This window comes from Monocercomonoides exilis (genome assembly GCF_001643675.1).
Source record: "Monocercomonoides exilis strain PA203 chromosome Unknown scaffold5-2102611, whole genome shotgun sequence".
NCBI classification, from domain to species: domain Eukaryota; phylum Preaxostyla; order Oxymonadida; family Polymastigidae; genus Monocercomonoides; species Monocercomonoides exilis.
Window position 1 is genome coordinate 1,274,822 of NW_027150550.1, and position 21,840 is coordinate 1,296,661.

General features: G+C 37.8%; 2 protein-coding genes across 2 annotated transcripts; both read left to right on the forward strand.

Moving 5' to 3' along the window:
• Positions 1 to 20: 20 nt before the first annotated feature.
• MONOS_6598 (putative ubiquitin carboxyl-terminal hydrolase like protein) lies at positions 21 to 8,073 on the forward strand (the record flags this gene model as incomplete). Its single annotated transcript, XM_067876837.1, has 15 exons — positions 21 to 334; positions 389 to 555; positions 613 to 993; positions 1,048 to 1,060; positions 1,225 to 1,380; positions 1,484 to 1,550; positions 1,615 to 1,705; positions 1,757 to 1,884; positions 1,950 to 2,090; positions 2,247 to 2,398; positions 2,618 to 2,735; positions 3,075 to 3,190; positions 3,381 to 3,501; positions 3,679 to 7,218; positions 7,355 to 8,073. 15 exons carry the CDS (start codon positions 21 to 23, stop codon positions 7,679 to 7,681), a joined length of 5,832 nt encoding a protein of 1,943 aa, XP_067734336.1. The 3' UTR covers positions 7,682 to 8,073.
• Positions 8,074 to 8,466: 393 nt separating this feature from the next.
• MONOS_6599 (uncharacterized protein) lies at positions 8,467 to 19,470 on the forward strand (the record flags this gene model as incomplete). Its single annotated transcript, XM_067876838.1, has 12 exons — positions 8,467 to 8,500; positions 8,649 to 9,412; positions 9,605 to 10,023; positions 10,125 to 10,512; positions 10,696 to 11,307; positions 11,610 to 11,834; positions 11,994 to 14,518; positions 14,637 to 17,112; positions 17,215 to 18,210; positions 18,342 to 18,720; positions 18,882 to 19,297; positions 19,372 to 19,470. The coding sequence occupies 12 exons, from the start codon at positions 8,467 to 8,469 to the stop codon at positions 19,468 to 19,470; spliced, it is 9,333 nt and encodes a 3,110-aa protein (XP_067734337.1).
• Between the last annotated feature and the right edge of the window lie 2,370 nt (positions 19,471 to 21,840).

Consider the following 21,840-nt stretch of genomic DNA (forward strand, 5'->3'; position numbering starts at 1 on the left):
GCTTTTTAATATAAACTCCAATGGATGACGAAAGACAGGAAGAAGAAATTGAAACATTAAAAAGTATATTTGGTTCCGAAACTATTGCTGTTGAAACGCAGCGAAACAGAGAAACAAAGTCAAAGGAGCGTTTAGTTAAATTAAAACTTGATGAATCCCATTGGTTAACTTTAGTGTTACCTTTTAATTATCCTTCGAAATCTCCGCCAACTCTGTTACGTTCTGTTCCAGCAATTAAATATTTTTCTCATGAAATTTTCGAGGAGATGGCATCGAAAATCGAAGAATTATACTTGGATACAAAAGATGCGCTTCTCTATGCTTTCTTTCAGTGGTCTGATTTAATTTAATTTCAATGCTTGAAACCGAAAATATTTGTAAATTTTAGGGTTTTGGATGAGAAAGTTCCAGAAGCCCAATCCAAAAAGGCAAGTTCATCCTCAAGTCAACCTTCGAAGGAAGAAAAGAAGCACGAAGAAGAAGTTGTGCCAAAAAAGACAGTGCCAACCAGAAAACTTGAAATATTCCAAGGTGAACCTCTTGTTGATAGAAAAAGTTTGTCATTCTTATTTTGTATGCGCATGCAATATCCTTTTGCAACCATTAATATAGGTAAATTTTTGGGATTTGCTGCAAATGTTTTATCTCATGAAGAAGTTGAAAGTTTTGTTGCGGATCTGAAGACGAATAAAGATATTGCCAGAGCGACACATAACGTTGTTGCATTTAGGATTAATTCTCCAAATTTTGAGTCCTATGATGATGACGGAGAAGACGGAGCAGGTGCAACGTTGCTGTATTTGCTTCAAAAAATGAAAATTGATAATGTTGTTGTTATGGTAACAAGATGGTTCGGAGGTATATTACTTGGATCAGATAGATTTAAAGATTTTTGTGAATCAGCGCAAAATGTTTTGAAAATTGGTGGCTTTCTCGATAAGCCTGACAATGAAAAAGATGCATCGACAAAGGGTCACAACAAAAAGAGTAAAGGTGTGACAAATTTTGATTTTTTTATTGGATAATATTTTCTTTTTTTTCGTTTAGGAAAGAAAAAGAAGTGACACTCTATTTAATAGCTTATTGTATTTTACTAAATAGTCATTGTTTTTTATGTTATTTTTGTACTTGAAAGAAAAAAATAAATTTGAAAATTGAAGAAATGTAATGGGAGCATTTCTCAATTTTATTCGTTAAAACGAGAAAGTTTATTCAAAAATTCAGGAAAAAAGTCAGCTTAAAAAGTGTTGAAGATAAGAAAGATGTAAAAGAACAAGAAGATGACCTTCATGATGCAATCATTACCAGGAAGATTTTGTGGTCATTTATTCCTGACCAACCTCATTATAGCCCAACAGTTGAAGCCTTTGGACTTAAATGGTTATTAAAAATTTTGTTTCATTTTTTCTATTTATACGAATTTTTGAATGCAAAAATGACGCAAAATTTTTAAAATTTCTAAATGTTTTTTGCACTTTCACAGGAGAATATTCACTTGTCCTGGAAACTACACGTATCCACAGTATCAAGCAGTTTTTCTCGATTGTGCAGTTTGATTTTTTTAAGTGATATTATTTTACACTTGCAAAATTTAATTATTACAAACGAAAATAGTCGTTTGATGACTTACAAAGTCAGTTTTCTAAAACATTTCATTACACGATCACTCTTGAAAATGAAAATCCAAAACTTAGTGTTACAAAAGGTTTGACTTTTAAAGATTATGATTTCAGTCATTTTTTCATTTTCTTTTCAGAGGATACACATTTTTTTAATATTCGCGAGCGAGACAGAGGCAATTGGAACTTTATACATCGCAGTCGTTTGACAGAAGCCGATGGATATCTTGTTAATGGAAAAATTTCAATAACCTTTCAGATTGAGGTATTTCTTTTGTACATTAACACCTTTCTGATTATCTTCAAAAATAATGAACACAAAAATCTCAGCCGTATGACGAGCATGATCAATCAAGAACGAAAAACATTTCAAAAAAAGGAACAGGGATGGTCGGCCTTGAGAATCAAGGAGCAACTTGCTATTTGAATTCACTTCTTCAGACATTGTATCATACGCCATTGTTCAGATGGGTGTGTTGAATTCTTTGAAACATTTCAACTTTCTTTGAATGAGATAATTTTTATTCAATAATTTGAATGATGAATGATTCTTTTGATGTTTAAATTTTGAAAAAAAAAATATTATATTTTCATTTTTTTTGGTTCTTTTTACAAACATGACTTTAGTGCGTTTATCACATGCCTATTGACGAAGACAGAGAAGGTGACGATGAAAGCGATTTTATTGCGTTGGATTTGAAAAATAAAAAATACAGACAGCCCAAAATAGCAGAGGCATTACAAAGATTGTTTTATTCATTGCAAACATCTGATGAAAGGTATTTTGAAAGAGAACATAAAGTTTCATATTTTTATGTGTTATTGTTAAACTTTTTTCTCAAATTGAATAACATGGTGGATATCTGCTTATTTATCCAGATTATTTTTATTTTATTTTCAATTTTCGAGTGTTTTTTTGTAATTTCTTTCATTTTGTGTTATTTCACTATGCTCTTCTTTTTTTTCCAATCAACTTTTCATTTCATTGTATTCTTTAGTGTTTCCACGTTGGAGCTTACTCGATCTTTTGGATGGACAGAATCAGATGGCTTTCAGCAACACGACATTCAAGAATTAAACAGAGTTCTGCTTGACACACTCATGCAGAAACTGAAAGTTTGCTATTTTCTTCTTTTTTTTTATTTAACTTTGAATTTCTGTTGATTTTTTTTTTGAAAAAATGTGAAAATGAACTTATCTTCTGCTTTTTTCTATTCTTTCTTCTTCTTCTTCTTCTTCTTCTTCTTCTTCTTCTTCTTCTTCTTCTTCTTCTTCTTCTTCTTCTTCTTCTTCTTCTCCTCCTCCTCCTCCTCCTTCTCTCTCTCTCTCTCTCTCTCTTTCTTTCTCTCTCTCTCTCTCTCTCTCTCTCTCTCTTTTTTTTTTTTTTTTTTTTTTCTGTTGGATTGTTTTGCTTTGAAATTGAATTCAATATTCCTTTTCCTGCTGTAATTTCAGGGCACTCCATTTCGTGGATGCTTCAATCGACTTCTCGAAGGGCGCATTGTAACTTCTATCAAATGTGTTAAAGTTCCATTCGAAAGCATAAAAGAAGAAACTTTTTTTGATATCAGGTTTGATTTTTTTTTTTCTAATAAATTGGATAGTGTATTGTTTTTTGCTCTGTTTCTATTTCACGTTTTCAATCTTTCTTTATGAATTTTAATTTTGATTTATTAATTTGATATGAATGAATGTATTTATCTGCCTTTATTCAATCAATTGACTTTTTATTTATTATTATTATTCTTGTATGACATTCAGTTTGCAAGTGAAAGGATGCAAGACTATTTATGACTCGTTCAACAGATACACAGAAGAAGAGACACTCGATGGAGACAACAAATACATGGCTGAGGGCTTTGGCTTGCAAAAGGCTAAAAAAGTGTGTATAATGTAAAATGAAAAGAAATTCTTTTATTTTAGATTTTATTTAAAACAAATTTAAATACAAATTATTGACTGCTTTCTCAATTTGTTCTGGCTTTTAACAACAACTTATCTCACTTATAACCCAAAAAAATCAATATTTATTTTTTTTACCCCAATCATTTCCGACCAGTCGAGCAAATTCCTGTATCTTCCGCCCATCCTCCACCTGCAGCTGATGCGCTGGGAATACGACGTCACCACCGACCAGATGGAGAAAGTGCACGACCGATTCGAATTCTACAGAGAAATCGACCTCACACGCTACGTGGCAAAGCCAAGCAAAGAACAGGAGAAGAAGATTTTGGGAATCAGAGAGAAGGAAGAGAAAGAAAGCAGGAAGAGAAGAGAAGAAGAGCAGGCAGCAAAGGGGGAATCGAAAGAGGCTGTGAGTCAGGATTCATCATCATCATCATCATCTTCTTCTTCTTCTTCTTCTCTTTCTCCATCTCTTTCAAACTCTTCTTCTGCTTCTTCTCCAAGCATTTCACCATCATCTGCTGCTCCTATTCTTCAATCACCTTCCGCTTCATCCAACACAACATCCAATCCTCCTCCATATTCTCGCACGTCATCCCCTTCATCATCACTTTCCCCTTCTTCTTCTTCTTCTTCTTCCTCTTCTCCTTCCCCTTCCCCCTCTCCTCACATTTCAAACGAGCACACCCCCTTATCTCTCGAAATGCTCCAGAAGTTTGCCTTTCTCGCCTGTTCCTTTGCCCCTTCTTTGCTTCCTCCATCAACCCAGCCGAATCTTGCCCCCCGCTCCACTGCATCTGCCTCCCCTTTTAAATACACTCTTCATTCTGTCCTTGTGCACAGCGGAGGTGTCGGTGCAGGGCATTACAAGGCATTCATCCAGCCCCAGTGCAACGGCGAGTGGTTCCAGTTCAACGACGAGTGGGTGACAAGAGCGTCTGAACGCGATGCAATAGAAGACAACTACGGCCGCGCGCCAAGCTCAAGTATTTTGGAAGGAGGAGGCTCTTTGTCGCCAGCTGTGCGCTCGCTGCAGTGGAAGCATTCAAAAGTGTCGTCGGCGTATATGTTGGTGTATGTGCGGACGAGTCTGATAGGGAAGCTGTTTCAGGGTGTGAAGGAAGAAGATATCCCACCGCATATTGTGCATTCGATCGTGAGCCATCGCGAGAGGAGGCTGAGGATTGTGTTTAGGCTGTTTACACTGAAGAGGCTGTGGGAAGGAGAGGAGCAGTGGAGGCAGAAGGAGAGGGAAAGGGAAAGGGAGAAGGAGAAGGCGAAGGCAAGGGAGAAAGAAAAGGAAAAGAAGAAGAGAAAAGGGAAAGGGAAAGGGAAGGAACGTGAGAAAGAGAGCAGCGAAGGAGAAGATTCAGATTCGCTTGAGCAATTTTCAGCGCTTGGGATGATACCAGAAGAGGTGTCAACAGAACTGACGCTTTTTCGCCCGCTGTTTGAAGAAGAAGGGGGCAGTTTGCTTGTGATGAAGCGGACGAACACGATGAAGGAGCTGAAAGCAGAGATTGAGAAGCTTTGCGGGATAAGTGCGGAGAAGCAGCATTTGTGGATGATGATGCGGAGAGAAGAGAGAGATGTGTCAGCCGGCGCTGTGCCAACGCTGAAGTACGAGAAGCCCTTTGGATATCTGACGAGGGAGCTGCCGTCGATGGGAAAGGAAAAGAAAGCCGTGCTCAAGCCGTTCTCGCTGATTGGCGGAGAAAACGGCGCAGATGCGAGCCAGCTGGATGAGACGGTGCTGGCACAGCTGTTTCTGTCTGGGTCGAACATGTTGTATGTGGAAGATGCAGCACAGAGCAAAAAATTGTTTGAGGCTGAAAGGGAGAAGAATGTGAGGAAATCGAAGAAGCACTCACGACAACAGCAGCAGCAGCTACAACTACAACAACAGCAGCATATACATCAGGGACACATACACAAAACTCCTCAATCAGAAGCTGAAGAGAAGAAGAGGAAGAAAGAGAAAGAGAAGGAAAAGGAAAAGGACGCCTCTTCAGATGCAATAATAGCAAAGAGGGAGATTCTGCTGTTTTTGCGTTTCTTTGACAAGAAGACGCACACTGTCTCTTTTCTTGGCCAGCTGACTGTGGATGAAGGGATGGTCTTTTCCGACATGGCACGGGCGATTCAGAAGCTGTTTGCTGAATATCTGTCATTTCACTCTGCTGCCACTTCACCCACCACTTACACAGACACAAAAACAAACTCAAACATATCCGCAACTACTATAGTTACCTCATCCTCTCCTTCCTCCTCATCCTCTCCTTCTTCCTCCTCTACTGCTGCTCCAGCCACAACCCCAACCACACCTGATCCACTGCATGTCCCTTCATCACCCACATCACCTTCACAACTGCCTGTACCGATTACTCCAGAAGAAGCTGCTTCTCCTTCTGCCACTCCTCTCTTGTCAACTGTCGCTTTGCCTTCTTCTTTTTTCTTTTCCACTTCAGCATCGTCTTTATCATCTGCTTCTACCCTGTCTTCAATGAATGCAACATCGCCACAGGCATTTTCTCCCACAGCTTCGCTTTCCTTCTCTGCGTCTTCTGCTTGCCCTTCTCCATCTTCCTTGCCTCTTTCCCGCTCTCATTCCAATTCTCATTCTGATTCTCACTCTCATTCTCATTCAACTTCTCGTTCTCGCACAAAGCACCGTCTTCTCTCAATGAAACCTGAAGACTTCTGTGCCTCTACCATTCTCTTCCACTTTGCCAGTGGTGTAGGCCCGGCAATTGACTGGCGGTCAAACACAATGCGGGAGCGGCTGGGTGTAGGCGACGAGGTGATTCTGCAGGAGGCAGCGAGCAACGAGGAGATTGCTGAAGACTCTGAGTGCTTGGCGTGGAAGTGGTGGGCGAAGAGAGAGAGTGAGGTGATTGTGGGGCTGGCTGATAGGGACGACCCAGGGAAAGAACTCGGGAAGATCAGAGTGAGCGGGCGGGGCTACTATTTCGACCTGGCCGATGCGGTTGGGGCGCATCTGAGGCAGAAGCCGAGCCATCTGCAGCTGTGGACATGCGACCCGGGGACGATGGCGCTGAGGGAGATTAATCCGCAGACAACAGACAGGGTCACAGAGATAGTGGAGTATGGGAACTACGGGGATGGAGAATGCAAGGCGAGGCTGAGCGTCGCGGTGAGGGTGCTGGAGGAGTCGCTGGAGGAATACAACTCGAAGTTCCACTTGGAGATTGGAGTGAGCAAAGAACATGGGCTGGTACTGGTGGGCAAGTACAAAGTGTCTGTAACGAAGCAGTCGACGGTGATGGGGCTGATGGGCGAGCTGCGGCGTGTGGTGAAGCATAAGAAGATGCCTCGGTTTGAATATGGCGCAGAAGAGGAGATTCGGAAAGTGGCTGGGGAAAAAGGGTTATTTGTGCCTGGGAAGGAAGAATGCGGAAAAGAAGAGTATTTTCGCGATGAGGAGATTGATGTGCTTCCGCTGAGGTTGTGGGCAGTGCCGACTACAAAGCCAGGAAAAGCGCGGATGTTGGAGCCGTTTGCGATGATTGCGCCGATTGTGATGAACCCGGCGTGGCTGCTGAAGGCAGAGGTTGCTCCGCTGGAGGCGCTGAAAGGGCAGCAGGAGATGAAAGAGCTGAGTGTGTTGTTTGTGGAGGACAGCTGGTCCGTGGTGTGCGACAAGGAGTCGACGTTCTTCATACCTTATTTTCAGGTTTGGTGCTTTTGATTGAAAATTACGTTGTTCACAATTAATTTCCTTTTGATTTAACTTTCTTTCTTTCTTTTTTCTTTCTTTTTATAATTTTTATTATTTGAAAAAATATTTCCCTCTTTAATTTCTGATTCAGAACGAAACGAAAAGTGATATTCGCAAGCGTGTATCGCGAGTGTTCTGTGAGTCTGTGCTTCCTGGTAAAGAATCCGCTGAGGAGTTCATTGAGGAAGGGCAAGTGGCGTTTGAGTCTGACAAAGGGGATGTGTTTGTGTATGACGAGCTGGTAGACAACCCGCGGTCGTTCTGGAAGCATTTGGAGGTGGTGCTGGTGGATCTATCGGCGAGTCGGGACTTCATTGCAGCTGCTCGCAACTCATTGGCGACGTTCAATGCAGAGGCGCAGCAGACGAAGCGGACGGCGGGACAACAGGAGAGGGCGATTGTGATCAAGGAGGCGTGAGGAAGGAGCGGAAGGAGAGGAGAGAGAGGAAGGAGAGGAGAGAGAGGAGAGATTGGGACAGGCTCTTTCGAGTTCATTTCGGACTTTCCAAGGTTGGAAGCGACTTTGGCTGTTTTAATTTTTTTAGGTGATTTGAGTTTTTAAATGCCTGAATGGCATTATTTGTGTTGTTTTTTTTATTTGTTTTAGTCTGCTGATGATGCTGTTTGTTGTGTTATGTTATGTTTTTGTGGATGCAACAGAAAAGAATCAAAAAGCTGGATAATTTCAAAGTTGTTTTTCTTTTCTTTTCTATATTGCATGATGTTCAAATAGTTGTTGTTCACAAATACTTCTTTTGCAAAGCATGTCAAAAAATTTGACAAAAATTCATAAAAGGCTCGGTAAAAAATAATGATTGTTGAACTCAACTTTTTTTGAAGTATTTTATTGTTGAAAGGTGTAGCTTATTGACAATTCGGTTAAATAACTATTTTCAGAAAGTTGAACATAATACCAGCTTTGAAATGGTTTTATAACTTTTCTTAAAGAATGTTCATTTTCTTTTCCAAAACGATAGATGAAATAATTTTAACCTTTCTTCCATGTTTAATTTTTTTAATGAAGTTTTTAAAAGAAAAGTTATAGTGCAAATAAAACAACAATTAATAAAACATTCAATATAAAGATATAAAATATTAGTGTATGAGGCTTTTCATATATAAAATTCAGCCTTTATTTTTCATCAAAATGACATTTTTCAATAAAAAGTGATCAAAAAATTATAAAAAATGAAGAAAATTTGAATGAGCGCTCACAGAGGAATTGGAGGAAGTAAAGGTTTTAAAACGAAATATTTCGTTTATATTTTATTATTTTAATTGATTCATAACATTTTTAATGCGATTTTATGGTGCTATTTTTTTATTTTTCCATATTTTCACTTCATTTGAATTCTTAATATTGACTAAAAATTATTTCAAAATAGGAAAAGAAAAGCCGCTTAACGAACAACTTGAAGATGCTATAAAAGCAAAAGATGATGTGCAACAGTCATATCTTTTAACGCAATTAGGGTTACAAGCAATGGAAGAAGGAAGAGTTGACGAAGCTATTGCATACCACATGCAAGATGCAGAAAATTCACTTCGGCAACGAAGATTTGAGAGCGCAGCGATATCATTGGGTCATATTGGAACCTGCTACGAGCAAAAAGGTGATTTCATTAAAGCACTAGAGTATCATGAAAAGCATCTGGATGTTGCAAAAAGCCATAGTCAAGCAGAATTTAGAAATAGAATACTTGAACAGCATCGTGCTTATACAAACATCGGAAAGCTACTTTTAAATTGGACAAATCTCTTGCAACAAAAGCTGAGTGAGTTCGATGAACAAGAAAAGGAGTCTGGGGAGAATGCTATGAATGAAACTTTTGATAAAAATAACAAATGGCGAGATACCATTCAACAAGAAATTAATAAAAAGCTGTATTTATCTGTTCATTTCCTTCGAAAGGCTGTTAGAAGAATACATGAGGTTGGCCATGAAGCAAGGAAGAGAGGGAAAAGCAAATGGACGCAAAAGAAAGAAATGAAAGGAAGCAGCATGGATGGAGAGGATGATGCAGATGATATTGTTGTTCGATTCATTGTGGCTCCATTAATTAATTTAGCAATTGCTTATGAGAAATTGGATGATTTGGGAAGTGCTTTGGAAAAATATGAAGACGCATTACATTATGCAGAGGACAAGGTTTGGGAAACAGATGAAAAGAAAGAAAAGTAAAGTAAAATTTATGAGTAAGTGAATATCAATCAAATGTTTGGTTCTGAAGATTTTTTGAAATATTTTCAAACTATTTTTTCACAAGTAATGAATTGCGATTTCTTTGATTTTTTTATTGATATTTTTGTTGACTAAAACGATTAATAACCATTTTAATAGGAAAATTTCGCAACAATCCATTACAACTTGGGCTTGCTGTACTTTGAGAACGGGCATTATGAGGAAGCGTTGATTGCGTTTAGACAGCTGATTGAGGTGTGCAAAGTGAATGGGTCGACTGAAAAGAGTAAAATGCAGCTGTGGAAGAAGAAAGAGAACGAAAAGGACCGAAAGACGACTGCAGGAAAAACGAGTGGCAAAGGAAATGCCGAAGCAGGAGCGAAAGGGAAAAAGAAACCAAAGAAGAAAAAAAAGAAGTTTGAATGGGATGATGAAGAAGAATCGCAGACATCTGAAGAAGAAAGCGATGATGGATTGGAAGAAATATTAATGGAGAGCAGTGGCCCAAGTGCATTTGATGAAGATCTGAGGGATTATGTATTCATTGCTTACTCAAAAATGGCTCAATGTTATATCCAGTATGAACTTTTTGCTTAACAAAGAAATTTTTATTCACAATTTTCATTTGTTAATAATTTGAAATTCTCTTTATTGAAAATGATGAATTGTGCTTTTAAAGACTCCGAAAATGGTTTGAAGCACCAATTTGCTACAAAAAAGCAGCACAGGAACTGAATGAGCGTGAGCAGAAATACGAAAGGAAAAAAAAGCGAAAGGAAAAGAAAAACGCATTGAAAAACAAAAAAGCGAAAGAAAGCAAGAAAAAAGGAGGAAATAAAAGGAAAAGCAGGTTGGCGCAAGATGATGAATCAAACGAAGATGAAGAATACAACAGCAGCGAAGACGAAGGTGAAGAAGACGAAGATGGAGCAGAAATTCTTCAGTGGAAAGGTGAATTGGAAGAAATAAGCCAGCAAATCAAAGAAGCAGAGGCTAAGCTGAAGGAGCTGCGTGAAATTGAAGGAAAATTAGCACCGCTGAAGGCAGAAGAGAAAGGAGATGCGATGGTTTGGAACTTTTTTATATGAGAGATTCCAAATATATTTTATTTGATTATTATTTGTATCTTTTTTGTTCAAAATTAACTATTTATTCTAAACGATGATGAATACTCAATTGGCAAAATGCATCTTCAATTCTCTTCTGGCAACTTTGAATAATGTTTCTCAAACCCTCTTTTGGTGCAAAAGTTGCATTTGTTGGAAGAAAAGTATCTGATTCAAGTGAACTTCATTGATCCTCCACCTCGTCCTCCTCCAATATCTTCAACATCTTCTTCTTCCTCTTCCTCCTCTTCCTCCTCCGCTTCATCCTCTCAGTCTTCAGAATCATCCCCTTTGCTGCCTTCTCTTGTCACAACAATTTCCATTGCTTCAACAAAGGAGAAAATGATAAAACTGCAGCAGCAGCAAAACGCTGAATTGAAAACAAGGATAAGCAATCTTGAATCAGAATTGAACGAACTGTTGATGGAAGTTGTCGATGAGCAGACGGAAGAAGAAAGCTCTGTAGAAGCGAATGATGGGCACACACAGCGTTTTGGATGGAATGAAGACGAAATACTGTCGAGTCCACTGTTTGGGATGGTGTATGGAGAAGGAGAAAATACGTTGAGTAAGACAAATGCGAATAGCAGGGGAGAAGAAAGTTCAGAGGAATTGAATGGAAATGAGAGAAAAGAAGATGCAATGGATGAGGAAAAAACGACAAAAGATGAGAGAATCGAAAAGTTGAAGCAAGATATTAATGAATTGACAGAGGATTTGCACAAAAAAGAAGAAAAATTGCTGCTTTTGAAAGAAGTTTGTTTTATATTATCTGTTTCTATGATGAAAGTTTTCAAATTTTTTTCTTTTCTTTCTTTCTCTCGTCTTCCTCTCTTTCTCTTTCTCTTTCTCTCTTTCTCTCTTTCTCTCTTTCTCTCTTTCTCTCTTTCTCTCTCTCTCTCTCTCTCTCTCTCTCTCTCTCTCTCTCTCTCTCTCTCTCTCTCTCTCTCTCTCTCTCTCTCTCTCTCTCTCTCTCTCTCTCTCTCTCTCTCTCTCTTCAAAATTACTGCCTTTATAAAAAAATTGAATGTATAATGCCATTTTCTGCTTACAATCAGGCACTTCTGATTGACTACAGCTTTCTGACGACGACAGTCATACGCACATATTCACCTTCCAGAAATGACATCAAACATGTGCAGACTCAGAAGATTAATAACGATGATATGGAAACATTGCTTGATTTGTGCCAAAAGGAAGCAAAGTTAACAGAAGAACTGGGGGATATTACTGCTCATGTGGATGCTCTTGTTAAAAGATCAGTTGCTTGGCATATTAAAGGGGTTTGCACAATTTTTGAATTGAATGTTTAAAGAATAATCGGATTAAATGTGATTGTTTAATGTAATTTCCAATGAACTAATACTTTCATTTTTTAATAAAAATGGCAATTGTTTTCAAAAATTGTCCACAAATTCTCAAACATATTTTTTTACCAATAGGAAATATCGATATGCATTGAGTTTCTTGAAGGCGAAGTTCTTCCATTCATCCAGAACAAAATCGAAGAGACAAACGCGCAAATTGAACAAAAGGAAAAAGAAGAAAGAGAAAGAGAAGAAGAACGAAAAAGAAAAAGATTGCTAAAGAAAAAACTGAAAGAGCAGGCTAAGACTCTTGAAAATGGCTTGTTTTCTGGGAAAATGGAGATGGATGAGCTTATTTGTGTAGACGGAGCTGACAAAGAAACAGGGAAAACGAGTGAAAGAGGAGAAAACGAAGAAACGATGCAAAGTGACATAAGTGACAATGCTGAAAGAAACAATGGACAAGACAAAAATATCAATAGCAGTGAAGCAGCAGATGAAAAAAATAAGAAAGAAGCCTCTACAGAAAGTGACGACGTTGACGACGATGAAGAAGAAGATGATGATGATGATGAAAATGACGATGAAGATGACAGCGAAGCAGAAGAGCGGACAGCTGAGCTGAAAAGACTGCTGGCGCTTTCGGCTGCGCTGCTGTCGCGTTCGTGCGAAGTGCTGAATCTGATCGAAAGCTTATCAGCACAAAAAGCAGAAGCACTCGAAATGAAAGAGAAGGAGGAGAAAGAGAATGAAAGAGAGAAAGAGAAAGAGAAAGAGAAGGAACGTGACGGGCAGACAAGCAGTTCAGCTGCTGCTATGGAAAGTGATGCGAACTTGGAGAAAGGATCGTATCTTCGCAATGGCCATATCAGCAGTGAAAGAGTCAAAATGATTGGAGAGTTGAAGAAATTGAGTGTTACGCTGGATAAATGGGAAGAAAAGAAAAAGAAGAAGAAGAAGAAGAAAGGGAAGAAAAGGAAAGCGAATGATGAAGAAATTGATGGGGTTCATAATGACAGAATCATACAGAACATTTTGGATGAGGAAGAAGAAGCAGAAGGGGAAGAAAAAGAAATAGAAAAAGAAAAAGAAAAAGAGCAAAGAAGCAATGTAACCAAAAAGAAAGATGAAAAAGAATCGAAGGAGAAAGAAAAAATTAGCAAAACTAGTTCGAGTAAACAAACTGTAGCAAGGCTAACGACAAATGAAAAAGAGATTATTGATGCAATTCACAAAGACAATCAACAAATACATTCAGCATCATCTTCTTCTGCTTCAGTGAATGCTTCGTCAGCATCTGCATTTCCTCATTCTGTATTTGCACCTTCATCTGCTTCCGCTTCTTCTTCGTCATCTGAGCCAGCCTCTGCTTCTGCCTCTGCCTCTGCCTCTGCCTCTGCCTCTTCATCTTCCACGACTTCAGCCTCTTCCTCTTCCTCTGCTTCTGTTTCTTCCTCAGTCACATTGTCAAAGCAGTATCCACCAACTGAGCATGATGCAATTGCTGATGATGTTGATAGTATTGTTGAGATGATGACAGAGCAGACAGTTGAGAACGGGAAGATGGATGAGATAAGAGATGAAACTGAACCAAAGACAAAAAAGCACGAGAATGAGGTACAAGAAAAGAAGAAAGCTAAAAAAGCGAAAACAGAAAAAGCAAAAGAAGAAAAAGCAAAAGAAAATGAACATTCAACAGAAGAAAGTGATAATCACAATGAGTTTGTTTTCGAGCCAGAAGGCGAAGACGAAGACGAAGACGATGGCAAAGCTACAGACCAACAGATTTTCCAAAGAAAATCGAAGTTGCAGAAAAAGAAAGAGAAAGACGATGAGTCTGTGAAAGAGGCATCAAATGCTAACGCTTTGAGTAATGTTTCCTCTTCTTCTTCTTCCTCTTCCTCTTCTTCTTCTTCAAGCAGTCGAAATGCCACTGTTGCTTCGACACCATCCAGCATAACAAAATGGAAGGAGCTGATGGCAAAAAAGGCGGCTGAAAAGCCACCTGCAATTGTTGATGCAAATGCAGAGCTTTCTTCAAAGGGAAAGCTGATGGTTTCGTCAGCTGCATCTTTGGCTGGTGAAAAAAGAGAGAAAACAGACAGAAAAGAAAAGAAAGAAAGAAAAGAAAATGCGGAAAAGACAACAAGAAAGAGTAAGATTGCGAAGGATCAAAAGAGAAGCAACAATGAAAAGCCAGGGATGTCATTGGAAAGTGAAAGCGATTCTGAAAAAAGCAGCTCTGAAGAAGAAAAAGCAAAGGAAAGGAAATCAGCAAAAACGAGGGAGAAAGACATTTTTGATGAAACATTGAAAGACGATGCTATTTCTGAAATAGAAGCAATCAAAAGCAAATTGGGGATTGATTTGATGGCGTTCAATCGAACTGTCGATGCTTTGGAAAAAATTGAAGAAGGAAAGAAGAAAACAGACAAGAAGACCAAAAAAGAGCAGACGAGTGGGCATGCTACTGATACACCATCGGCAGCAAATTCAGTTGCAGCGTCAATACCAAAGTCTCCAATAGCATCATCGGCATCTTCTGCGTCTGCCTCTTCTTCTTCCTCGTCGTTACTGTTTTCTTCCTCTTCCTCATCTTCATCAGCTAATGTTAACTCAGATGATTTGGTTATAACTGGTTCAAAGCCAGCTCCAACAAGGTTTTGTTTTTGTTTTTGTGTTAAATTTTTAACATTTTTGTATCTTTTTAATATTTTTTTCTTTGACAAAATTGCTTATCCAATTATTTCATTTAAAATGCAACTCAATTTTTCCCAGAGTCATTCTCACAGACGATGACTTTGAGTCTCAGAGCTCAACGCCTTCATTGGGCTCTATTTTTGGAAGGTCTCCAAGAGGATTACACGAAGTGGCAGGAGGCAGCAGCTCAGCTATCAGAAGCACTCATCTCAGCGCTTTAAGCTCTTCTTCCACTTCTCTTGCTGCTTCTGATGCAAATCCAAATCCAACTTCGGTGAATCAATCGAAAGAGCAGTTGTATTCGCTTCGTTCTGGAAACGCACACATTTCAGACCTGATCCCTTCATTTGACCATCTCGACTCGATCTCTTCATACGACAGCTTCGAAGACTCTCTTGACTCTATCTCTGCGTATTCTTCCTCCTCTGTGCTGTCTTCCTCCTCTTCTTCGCTTGATTCACTGGACGATGACGAAATGAGACGCATGCCAGCGTCTCCTTCTTCACACCGCGCATCTGCTCACTCGTCAAGCACAGGAACAGAAAAGCGGCCAATCAGCAAGTCTGAGGAAAGGCACAGAAAGATGCGGGAGCTGCGCCGGCGCGAAAGAGAACGAGAACGAGAAAGACGGAGAAGGCGAGAAGAGAAGAGAGAAAGAAAGAAGCTGAGAGATGCGATTCGGAAAAGGAGGCTGGAAGAGCGATGGATGCTGCTGGAGAAAGAAGCGATTCACAGAAGAGAGATCGCAGCGATGACAAACAGAGCCATTTCCAATGAAAATGCGCAAAATGGTGCTTTTGACGCAACGATATCTGCTTTTCAGCAGACTCAGATGCTTGGAAGTTCAAAGGGGAACGCATATTCTTCTTTTTCTGCTCAGAACAACCAAAATGCTATTCTGTCAAATGATCGATCTATCCAGCAAAAACAGATGCAATCTATTGCATCTTCTGCTCAACATTTGGACAGCTCCAAAATGACTCGAACAGAAAACGAGCAAAAAACAGATGAAGATTTTGTAGAAGTGAATGAATGGGACGAGTTAGAGAGAGTGTTTGGCAGGCTGATGGAAGATGATGAGCTTGCTGATGCAGAAGCAGAAGCGATTGGAGGAAGAAGGGAGAATGAAAGAGGAACTGGAGGAAGAGGCGCAAGAACAATCAAACATGCAAAGGAGTTAAGCGGAGTGAGGTGGATTCAGCCTTCGATCGTCCAATCATTCGACGCAAGTGTCAGACGCCAAAATGCAACATTATCATTCCCTTCACCTTCGTCATCCACATTGTCATCTGCACCCAATTCGTCCTCCTTGTTTCGAGCACCAGCATTTCCACAGCAGCAACAGCGAGGGAGCCATCGGGCGCGCGCAAGCAATAATAATGCTTCAGCTTATGGAAGAGCACCGAATTACATGTATCCGTCCTTCAATGGACTTCCAGAAAGAGGCAGGGTTCGTTCGCAATATTTTGATAGAAGCAGATGGGGTGCTGATTTTGGAGGGTTGGGGTTGTGGGGAAGATATGGTGAGAGTATGAATCCGTATTTGTATTCTCTTTCTCCCTATTCACACCAAATGAGAGGGTTTAATCAGTATCAGCAAGAGCGAAAGAGAGAAATGCAGCGGCAAACACAAAAAGAATATGTCAAAAATGGAAAGAAGCAACTGCTGCCTCTTCAGCCAATCCTTCCTGCTTCTCTGTCTAACAACCAGCCTGCTCACTCGACAAAGCCGTCTTCTTTGCCCAATTCGAATGCGGCTGTTCAACTGCATTCAAAGGAAACAAGCAAAACAGGACAAAACACAAAACCAATTATTGTTGAAGATGTGAAACCTCAGCACAATGATGATTTTTCGGGTTCAAAGCATCAATCAGAAGTGAAGCAGCAACAGCAAAATGTGAGTGAGAGAATTCAGATCAGCAAAAAGGGATCGATTTCTAACGAAATTGAGCTACCATCTCTTCCAAGCTACCAATCTCCGCTAAGTGATACTCTGATAAATGCTTTGGCGGATCAGCTTATCGATGAATTAGATCTTAACAAAACCAAAAAAGCAGTTGAAGTATCTGCTAAAGTTTCTTCTTCTTCTGCTTCTTCTTCTGCTTCTTCTTCTTCTTCTTCTTCTTCTTTAGTAAATTCAAAAGAAGACGACGCTTCAGATAGGCAATCTCCACGTCTTGTATCACCCAACCAACTTCAGACTCATTTTAGCCAACAAGATGCAGCTGCTTCGAAATCACTTGAGCCATTTTCGCCATCTTCCCCAAATCATTTTCATTCATCCGCAGCTCCTTTTTCAATTCACTTGCCAACTTCTGAGAATGCATTGTCATCGTCAACAACAGCAGCAACTACAACTTCTTCTTCTGCTTCTTCTTCTGCAACTGACCCACTTCATTCTCCAGTGCCTCAAAGAGTTGATCCAAGTGATTCGTCGCCTGTTTTATTCAATCCCACACTTCACCAAACAGCCTCGTCTGCCATTTCATCTTCATCATTCACTTCTTCTGAAATTCAGACAAATGATAAGCTATCAGAAAATTCCCAGAATTTCGTGTGCTTATTTATCTTTTGTTTAATGTTTCAAAATATTATTGACATGCTCATATTTTTGTTATTTCTATGATAAATCAACTTTTGCATTTTGATCATTTAGTATGTACCAATTGTTGCAGGTGATTCTCGATTTATTCTTCCAGTGAAGTCACAGATGACAGTTGACAAGGTGATTGAATCGGCAAATGAAAAGTTGTGCAGTATCAAAGGATGGAGCGTAAAAAAGCTTTATAATTCCAAATACAAGGACTTTTCAAAAGAAAGCAGAGCACAGTTAGAAGTGCAGAGTGAATTTCTGAATGAGAAGGCTTTCATCGGAACAAATAAAATGAGGCGAACAGCAGAAGAGCAGCGATTCGATATTGAGAATGAATTTGATGGCAGAACTGAAGTTGGCATGGGCTGGAGCAGGAGAAGTGATGTGCTTGAGGATTCCACAGAAGTTGGCGATGAAATACTGGAAGAATCATTTCATTTCTTGTATTTTCCTCTGATATCTTCGCTGACCACAGAAGATGGCTACTGTCTTGTTGGATCAGATATCATTGGTTCTGCCTTCGACGAAATTAAATTTCAAACAGAAAAAAAAGCAGAATGTAATGTAACTTCCATAACTCAACAGGAAATACCTCAGGAACGTCAAACTGTCGCGGAAGGCATTGCAAATCCTTCGTTTTTGAATATGAGCGAATTCAATCTGCCAAATTCTCCTCCTTTTATTCACTCTCCAACCTTAAAGCCTGCAAAAACAGGTCAAGTTTCTTCGCCTTTCTTTATTGAAAATCAAATTACTAATCCAATGAAAATTCATCGTTTTCCTGTATCACTAATTTCTTCACTGAAGTATTTTCATGCACCGTCGTCAAGGTATTCATGCCGCTCGGACAAGAAACTCAATCCTCGCGAAGATACTGAAAAGCAGTCAAAGGATAATAACAGTAATAAATGGAACATGCCCCAGTTCTTACAGTTGTTTGGGCAGTTTTATATTAAAAAGACACAGACAATTGGAGGAATGGGCACAGCTCGCTTTATCGAAAAGATGTTGATGCAGCAATCCTTTAAAGGCTCTGTGCTTACACAAATTGATCTTTCTGTTTGCGGCTCATTTGATTTTTCTTTTCTTTTTTTTTTTTAATGAGCTTGAATGACATTATTTTTATTTTATAATCTATTTATTTTTTTTTTCTTTTATTTTTTGACTATGTTGTGAATTTCTATATTCAGTATAGCAACATAGATGATGAGCCATGCATCCGGCTGTTTCAGTTACTTTATGAATCTTCAAATTATTTTGGTGATAATCAAAAAGATGCTTGTATTCAAAAAGCAGACTGTTTGTCTCCAAGATTTTCTGACCCGACTGCCTCTCATATGCTTAGAACAGTTGCATCGCAGCGTCAATCGCAGAGTGCTAATGCAACTTCTGATCTTGCTTTTCCGACAGAGGAGCTGAGGCAATCGCCAACTTTTTTCCCATTTGTTAACTTACTGAATTTTTCATACAATCATCTATCAGATAAGTTTTTGTTGCATCTTTTGGTTGTCTTACATTTATTTCCATCTTTGGAGCACCTTTCAGTTGCAGGGAATGGAATCACATCTGGTTTGCAATTTTCTTTGAAAATAAATATTCATTCCAAATTGATTTTTTTTTTTTTCTGTTTCTTCTGTCTCTTTCATTTTCTCGTTATTTCTTTATGTGCGGAAAATATTAATTATAATAATGATTTTTCTATCGCGACTCTTTCTCCAATATGAATAAAGCTTCTGTCACATATTTATTTAACATCCTACGAGGCGATCCTCTGCCTTTGCTTCCTGAGCTGCAATTTCCAAACTGTAGAAAGACTTCTGTTGATCCGTCTGCCACTTTTCCGATGAGTAATCAAGTTTATCAAACAAAAGATGTAATGTTGAATCCGTTTGCTGCATCTAATCCTCTCCTTCCTTCTTCCACTTCCGAGCGCACACAGCTGATTAATAAAGATTATCCTGGCATTTCAACACATTCTCTTGGAGTGGTATATAATTGTCACATGATTACTCAAGCAAATGTGATAAATGATTTGTCCTCGACAAATCAAGTGCTATTACCTCGAAATAAGCTCCCTTCGTTGAAGACTTTGGACATATCATACAACAATTTGGCGATTCCTTCTGCGCTTACAAATCAATTCATGGTTTGCGATCAATAATTTGCGTGGAGATCTTAGTTTTTTCTATGTATTTATTTTCTTTCTTTTCTATTTTGCAGGAAGCACTTACAGCTTTCGAAGATTGGAGAAGAGCTTCAACATTAACCCTGTTTTTCATTGACGAGTGCGAAATAAATTATCCAAGCAACCTCCGATAAATTACTTCTTATAAATCATAACTTTTTCTAAAATGAATCCGCAATTGTGCAGTGCGATTTTCTGACTCTGGTGCGCTTTTTGATCGTACAAAAATTCAAATTGATAAAACTTTGCAAGTTGGCAAACTTAGAAGCATTGCAAGGATTAAGGCTGATGGAACGTTAATTGACAATTTAAAAATGAGTACAAACTTTACAAATTTATTGTCTTTATTCTAAGTTTAACGTTTGTTGAAAATAACTTGAAAATGTCTAATAAATATAACTTATTCAGATTTCCTTTAAATTTAATTGAGTTAACAAGCGAACATTTTTTTTTTTTTGTAAAAATTTGAATTTTTTCTGAGAATAAACAATTCTGTCAAATTAATTGATGTTTTTCAATCGAATAGATAATTACAAACATTTTTAAGATAGAATTATTCAAAAAAGTATTTTTTTAATTGCATTGTTTTTGAAAAGTCGCAAATGTTAAATTATCATTATATGGGTGAATTTTTGTGAAAAATTCATTTTGTTTTATTTTCTAAAAAAATAAAATTTTCATATTTTTATCAATTTTTTATTCTCACGGATTAAACTTTACTAAAATGGATATCAAAACCTGAACAATGTTTTTATTTTCATTTTATTGAAGTTTCTAACGTGGGAACAAAAAATTGTTGAAAATTTGAAATTTTTATTTTATTTGAAAATTTCACAAAAGGAACTTTTCAAAAAAAATTCAGACAAATAAGTGAACCATAGAAAATATTCTTATATTTCTTGTACAGTCCAAACCGGATATAATCACATCGGTTTTTGCACAACTTTTTGTGACTATATCCGATTGTGATAATACACGATGCTGCATCACACAGAAAAAAATAAAAATTAATTAATTAATTAATTAATTTTGGGTCGATTTTTTCATTTTTGAAAATTCTTCATTAAAACGCATTTTTCACTTGCGAAATTAATTTTTTGCGATAATGCATATTATTTTAACTAATTTGAGTACATTTTTGAAAACGCGAAAATTGAGATTTTTGATCAAAAAATCGATTTTTCATTGAAAAAGTCACCCATTATAATTAAAAATGTGATTATATATTTTCATCCCTGTGATTATATGAGATGAAAAATGAATGAAAAACTAGCAAAAAATGTCGGTGCATCGAAAAATGTGACTATAGGAGAATGTGATTATATTCGACGTGATTATATCCGATTTTGACTGTATTGTGACTTGTTTTTGTGAAAAGCAAAAAAAAAAAAAAATAAATAAATAAATAAATAAAAAAATAAAAATAAAAATAAAAATAAATAATAAAAAAAACGAGGGCTTATGATCAGTTGCAAAATTCTGGACAGGGACAAAACCTGGGACAATTTGAACAGGTTATTTCCAAAAGGATATCACCAAGATATAATATGAAAACCCTTTTTTTTTTTTTTTTTTTTTTTTTTTTTTTTTTGTTGTTGTTGTTGTTGGGAATGAATTGTCAACAAAGATAAATTGATTTCAAATGGAGAAAATCAAAAATCCGAAATGATGCAACTGAAATATTGATAGACAATGAAAAGAATTTCGAAAAGAATTATAAGAAGTTTCAATGAGAAGTGACAAGTTTGCTCATTGTGAACAAATGCATTGTTCTTCATTATTAATGTAATGAACCGAAATAAAATATTGATCACCAAGTGCTTTCACGAGTGAATTTTCTTTTCCTTTTTACACTGGTGAAAAGTGCATTTTTGGAAATATTTTCTGATGGTGCTTCATGTTTTTCTTCTGTTTTAGATAATGAACATTCAGCTTCAACACAAACAATTGTTTTCATTTCATGTTTCTGAGTTTTTCTCTTTCTATCTCTTCTGAAATTTAGGGGCTATTGACCGTTATATTGGATGTTTCGTTTTCATAACAAATCGAAATGTTGAATTTCAATGAAGAATTTGAATTTGGACTTTTTTTTTCATTTTTTTCTGATTGATTGGAGAAGTTTTCAAAGAAATTATCTCCTGTTATTTATTTCATGCTAATGCTGTTTGCATGTGAAGAATCGTTTGAAGATTTTTCAACCATCGAAGAGGCTTCAGTGTTCTGCGGAAGACACTGATAATCGGCAGAAGGGTCAAATGGATGAATTCCACATGCTGCAAATGATTTTCTAACAATTTTCGGGCAAAAAGAATCGATGACTTCATCAGAAACAGCTGGAATTAATGCATTTCGGTTGGAAGATATAGAGGAATCTGAAGGAACTTGAAATGATCTTTTCAAGCAATTCTAGAAATGAACAAATACAAATCTGTCCAGGGGCTGAGTCAGGAACGTAGTATGTGATGGAAGAATTTGAAGATATATCAAATGTTTTCTGCACCAAG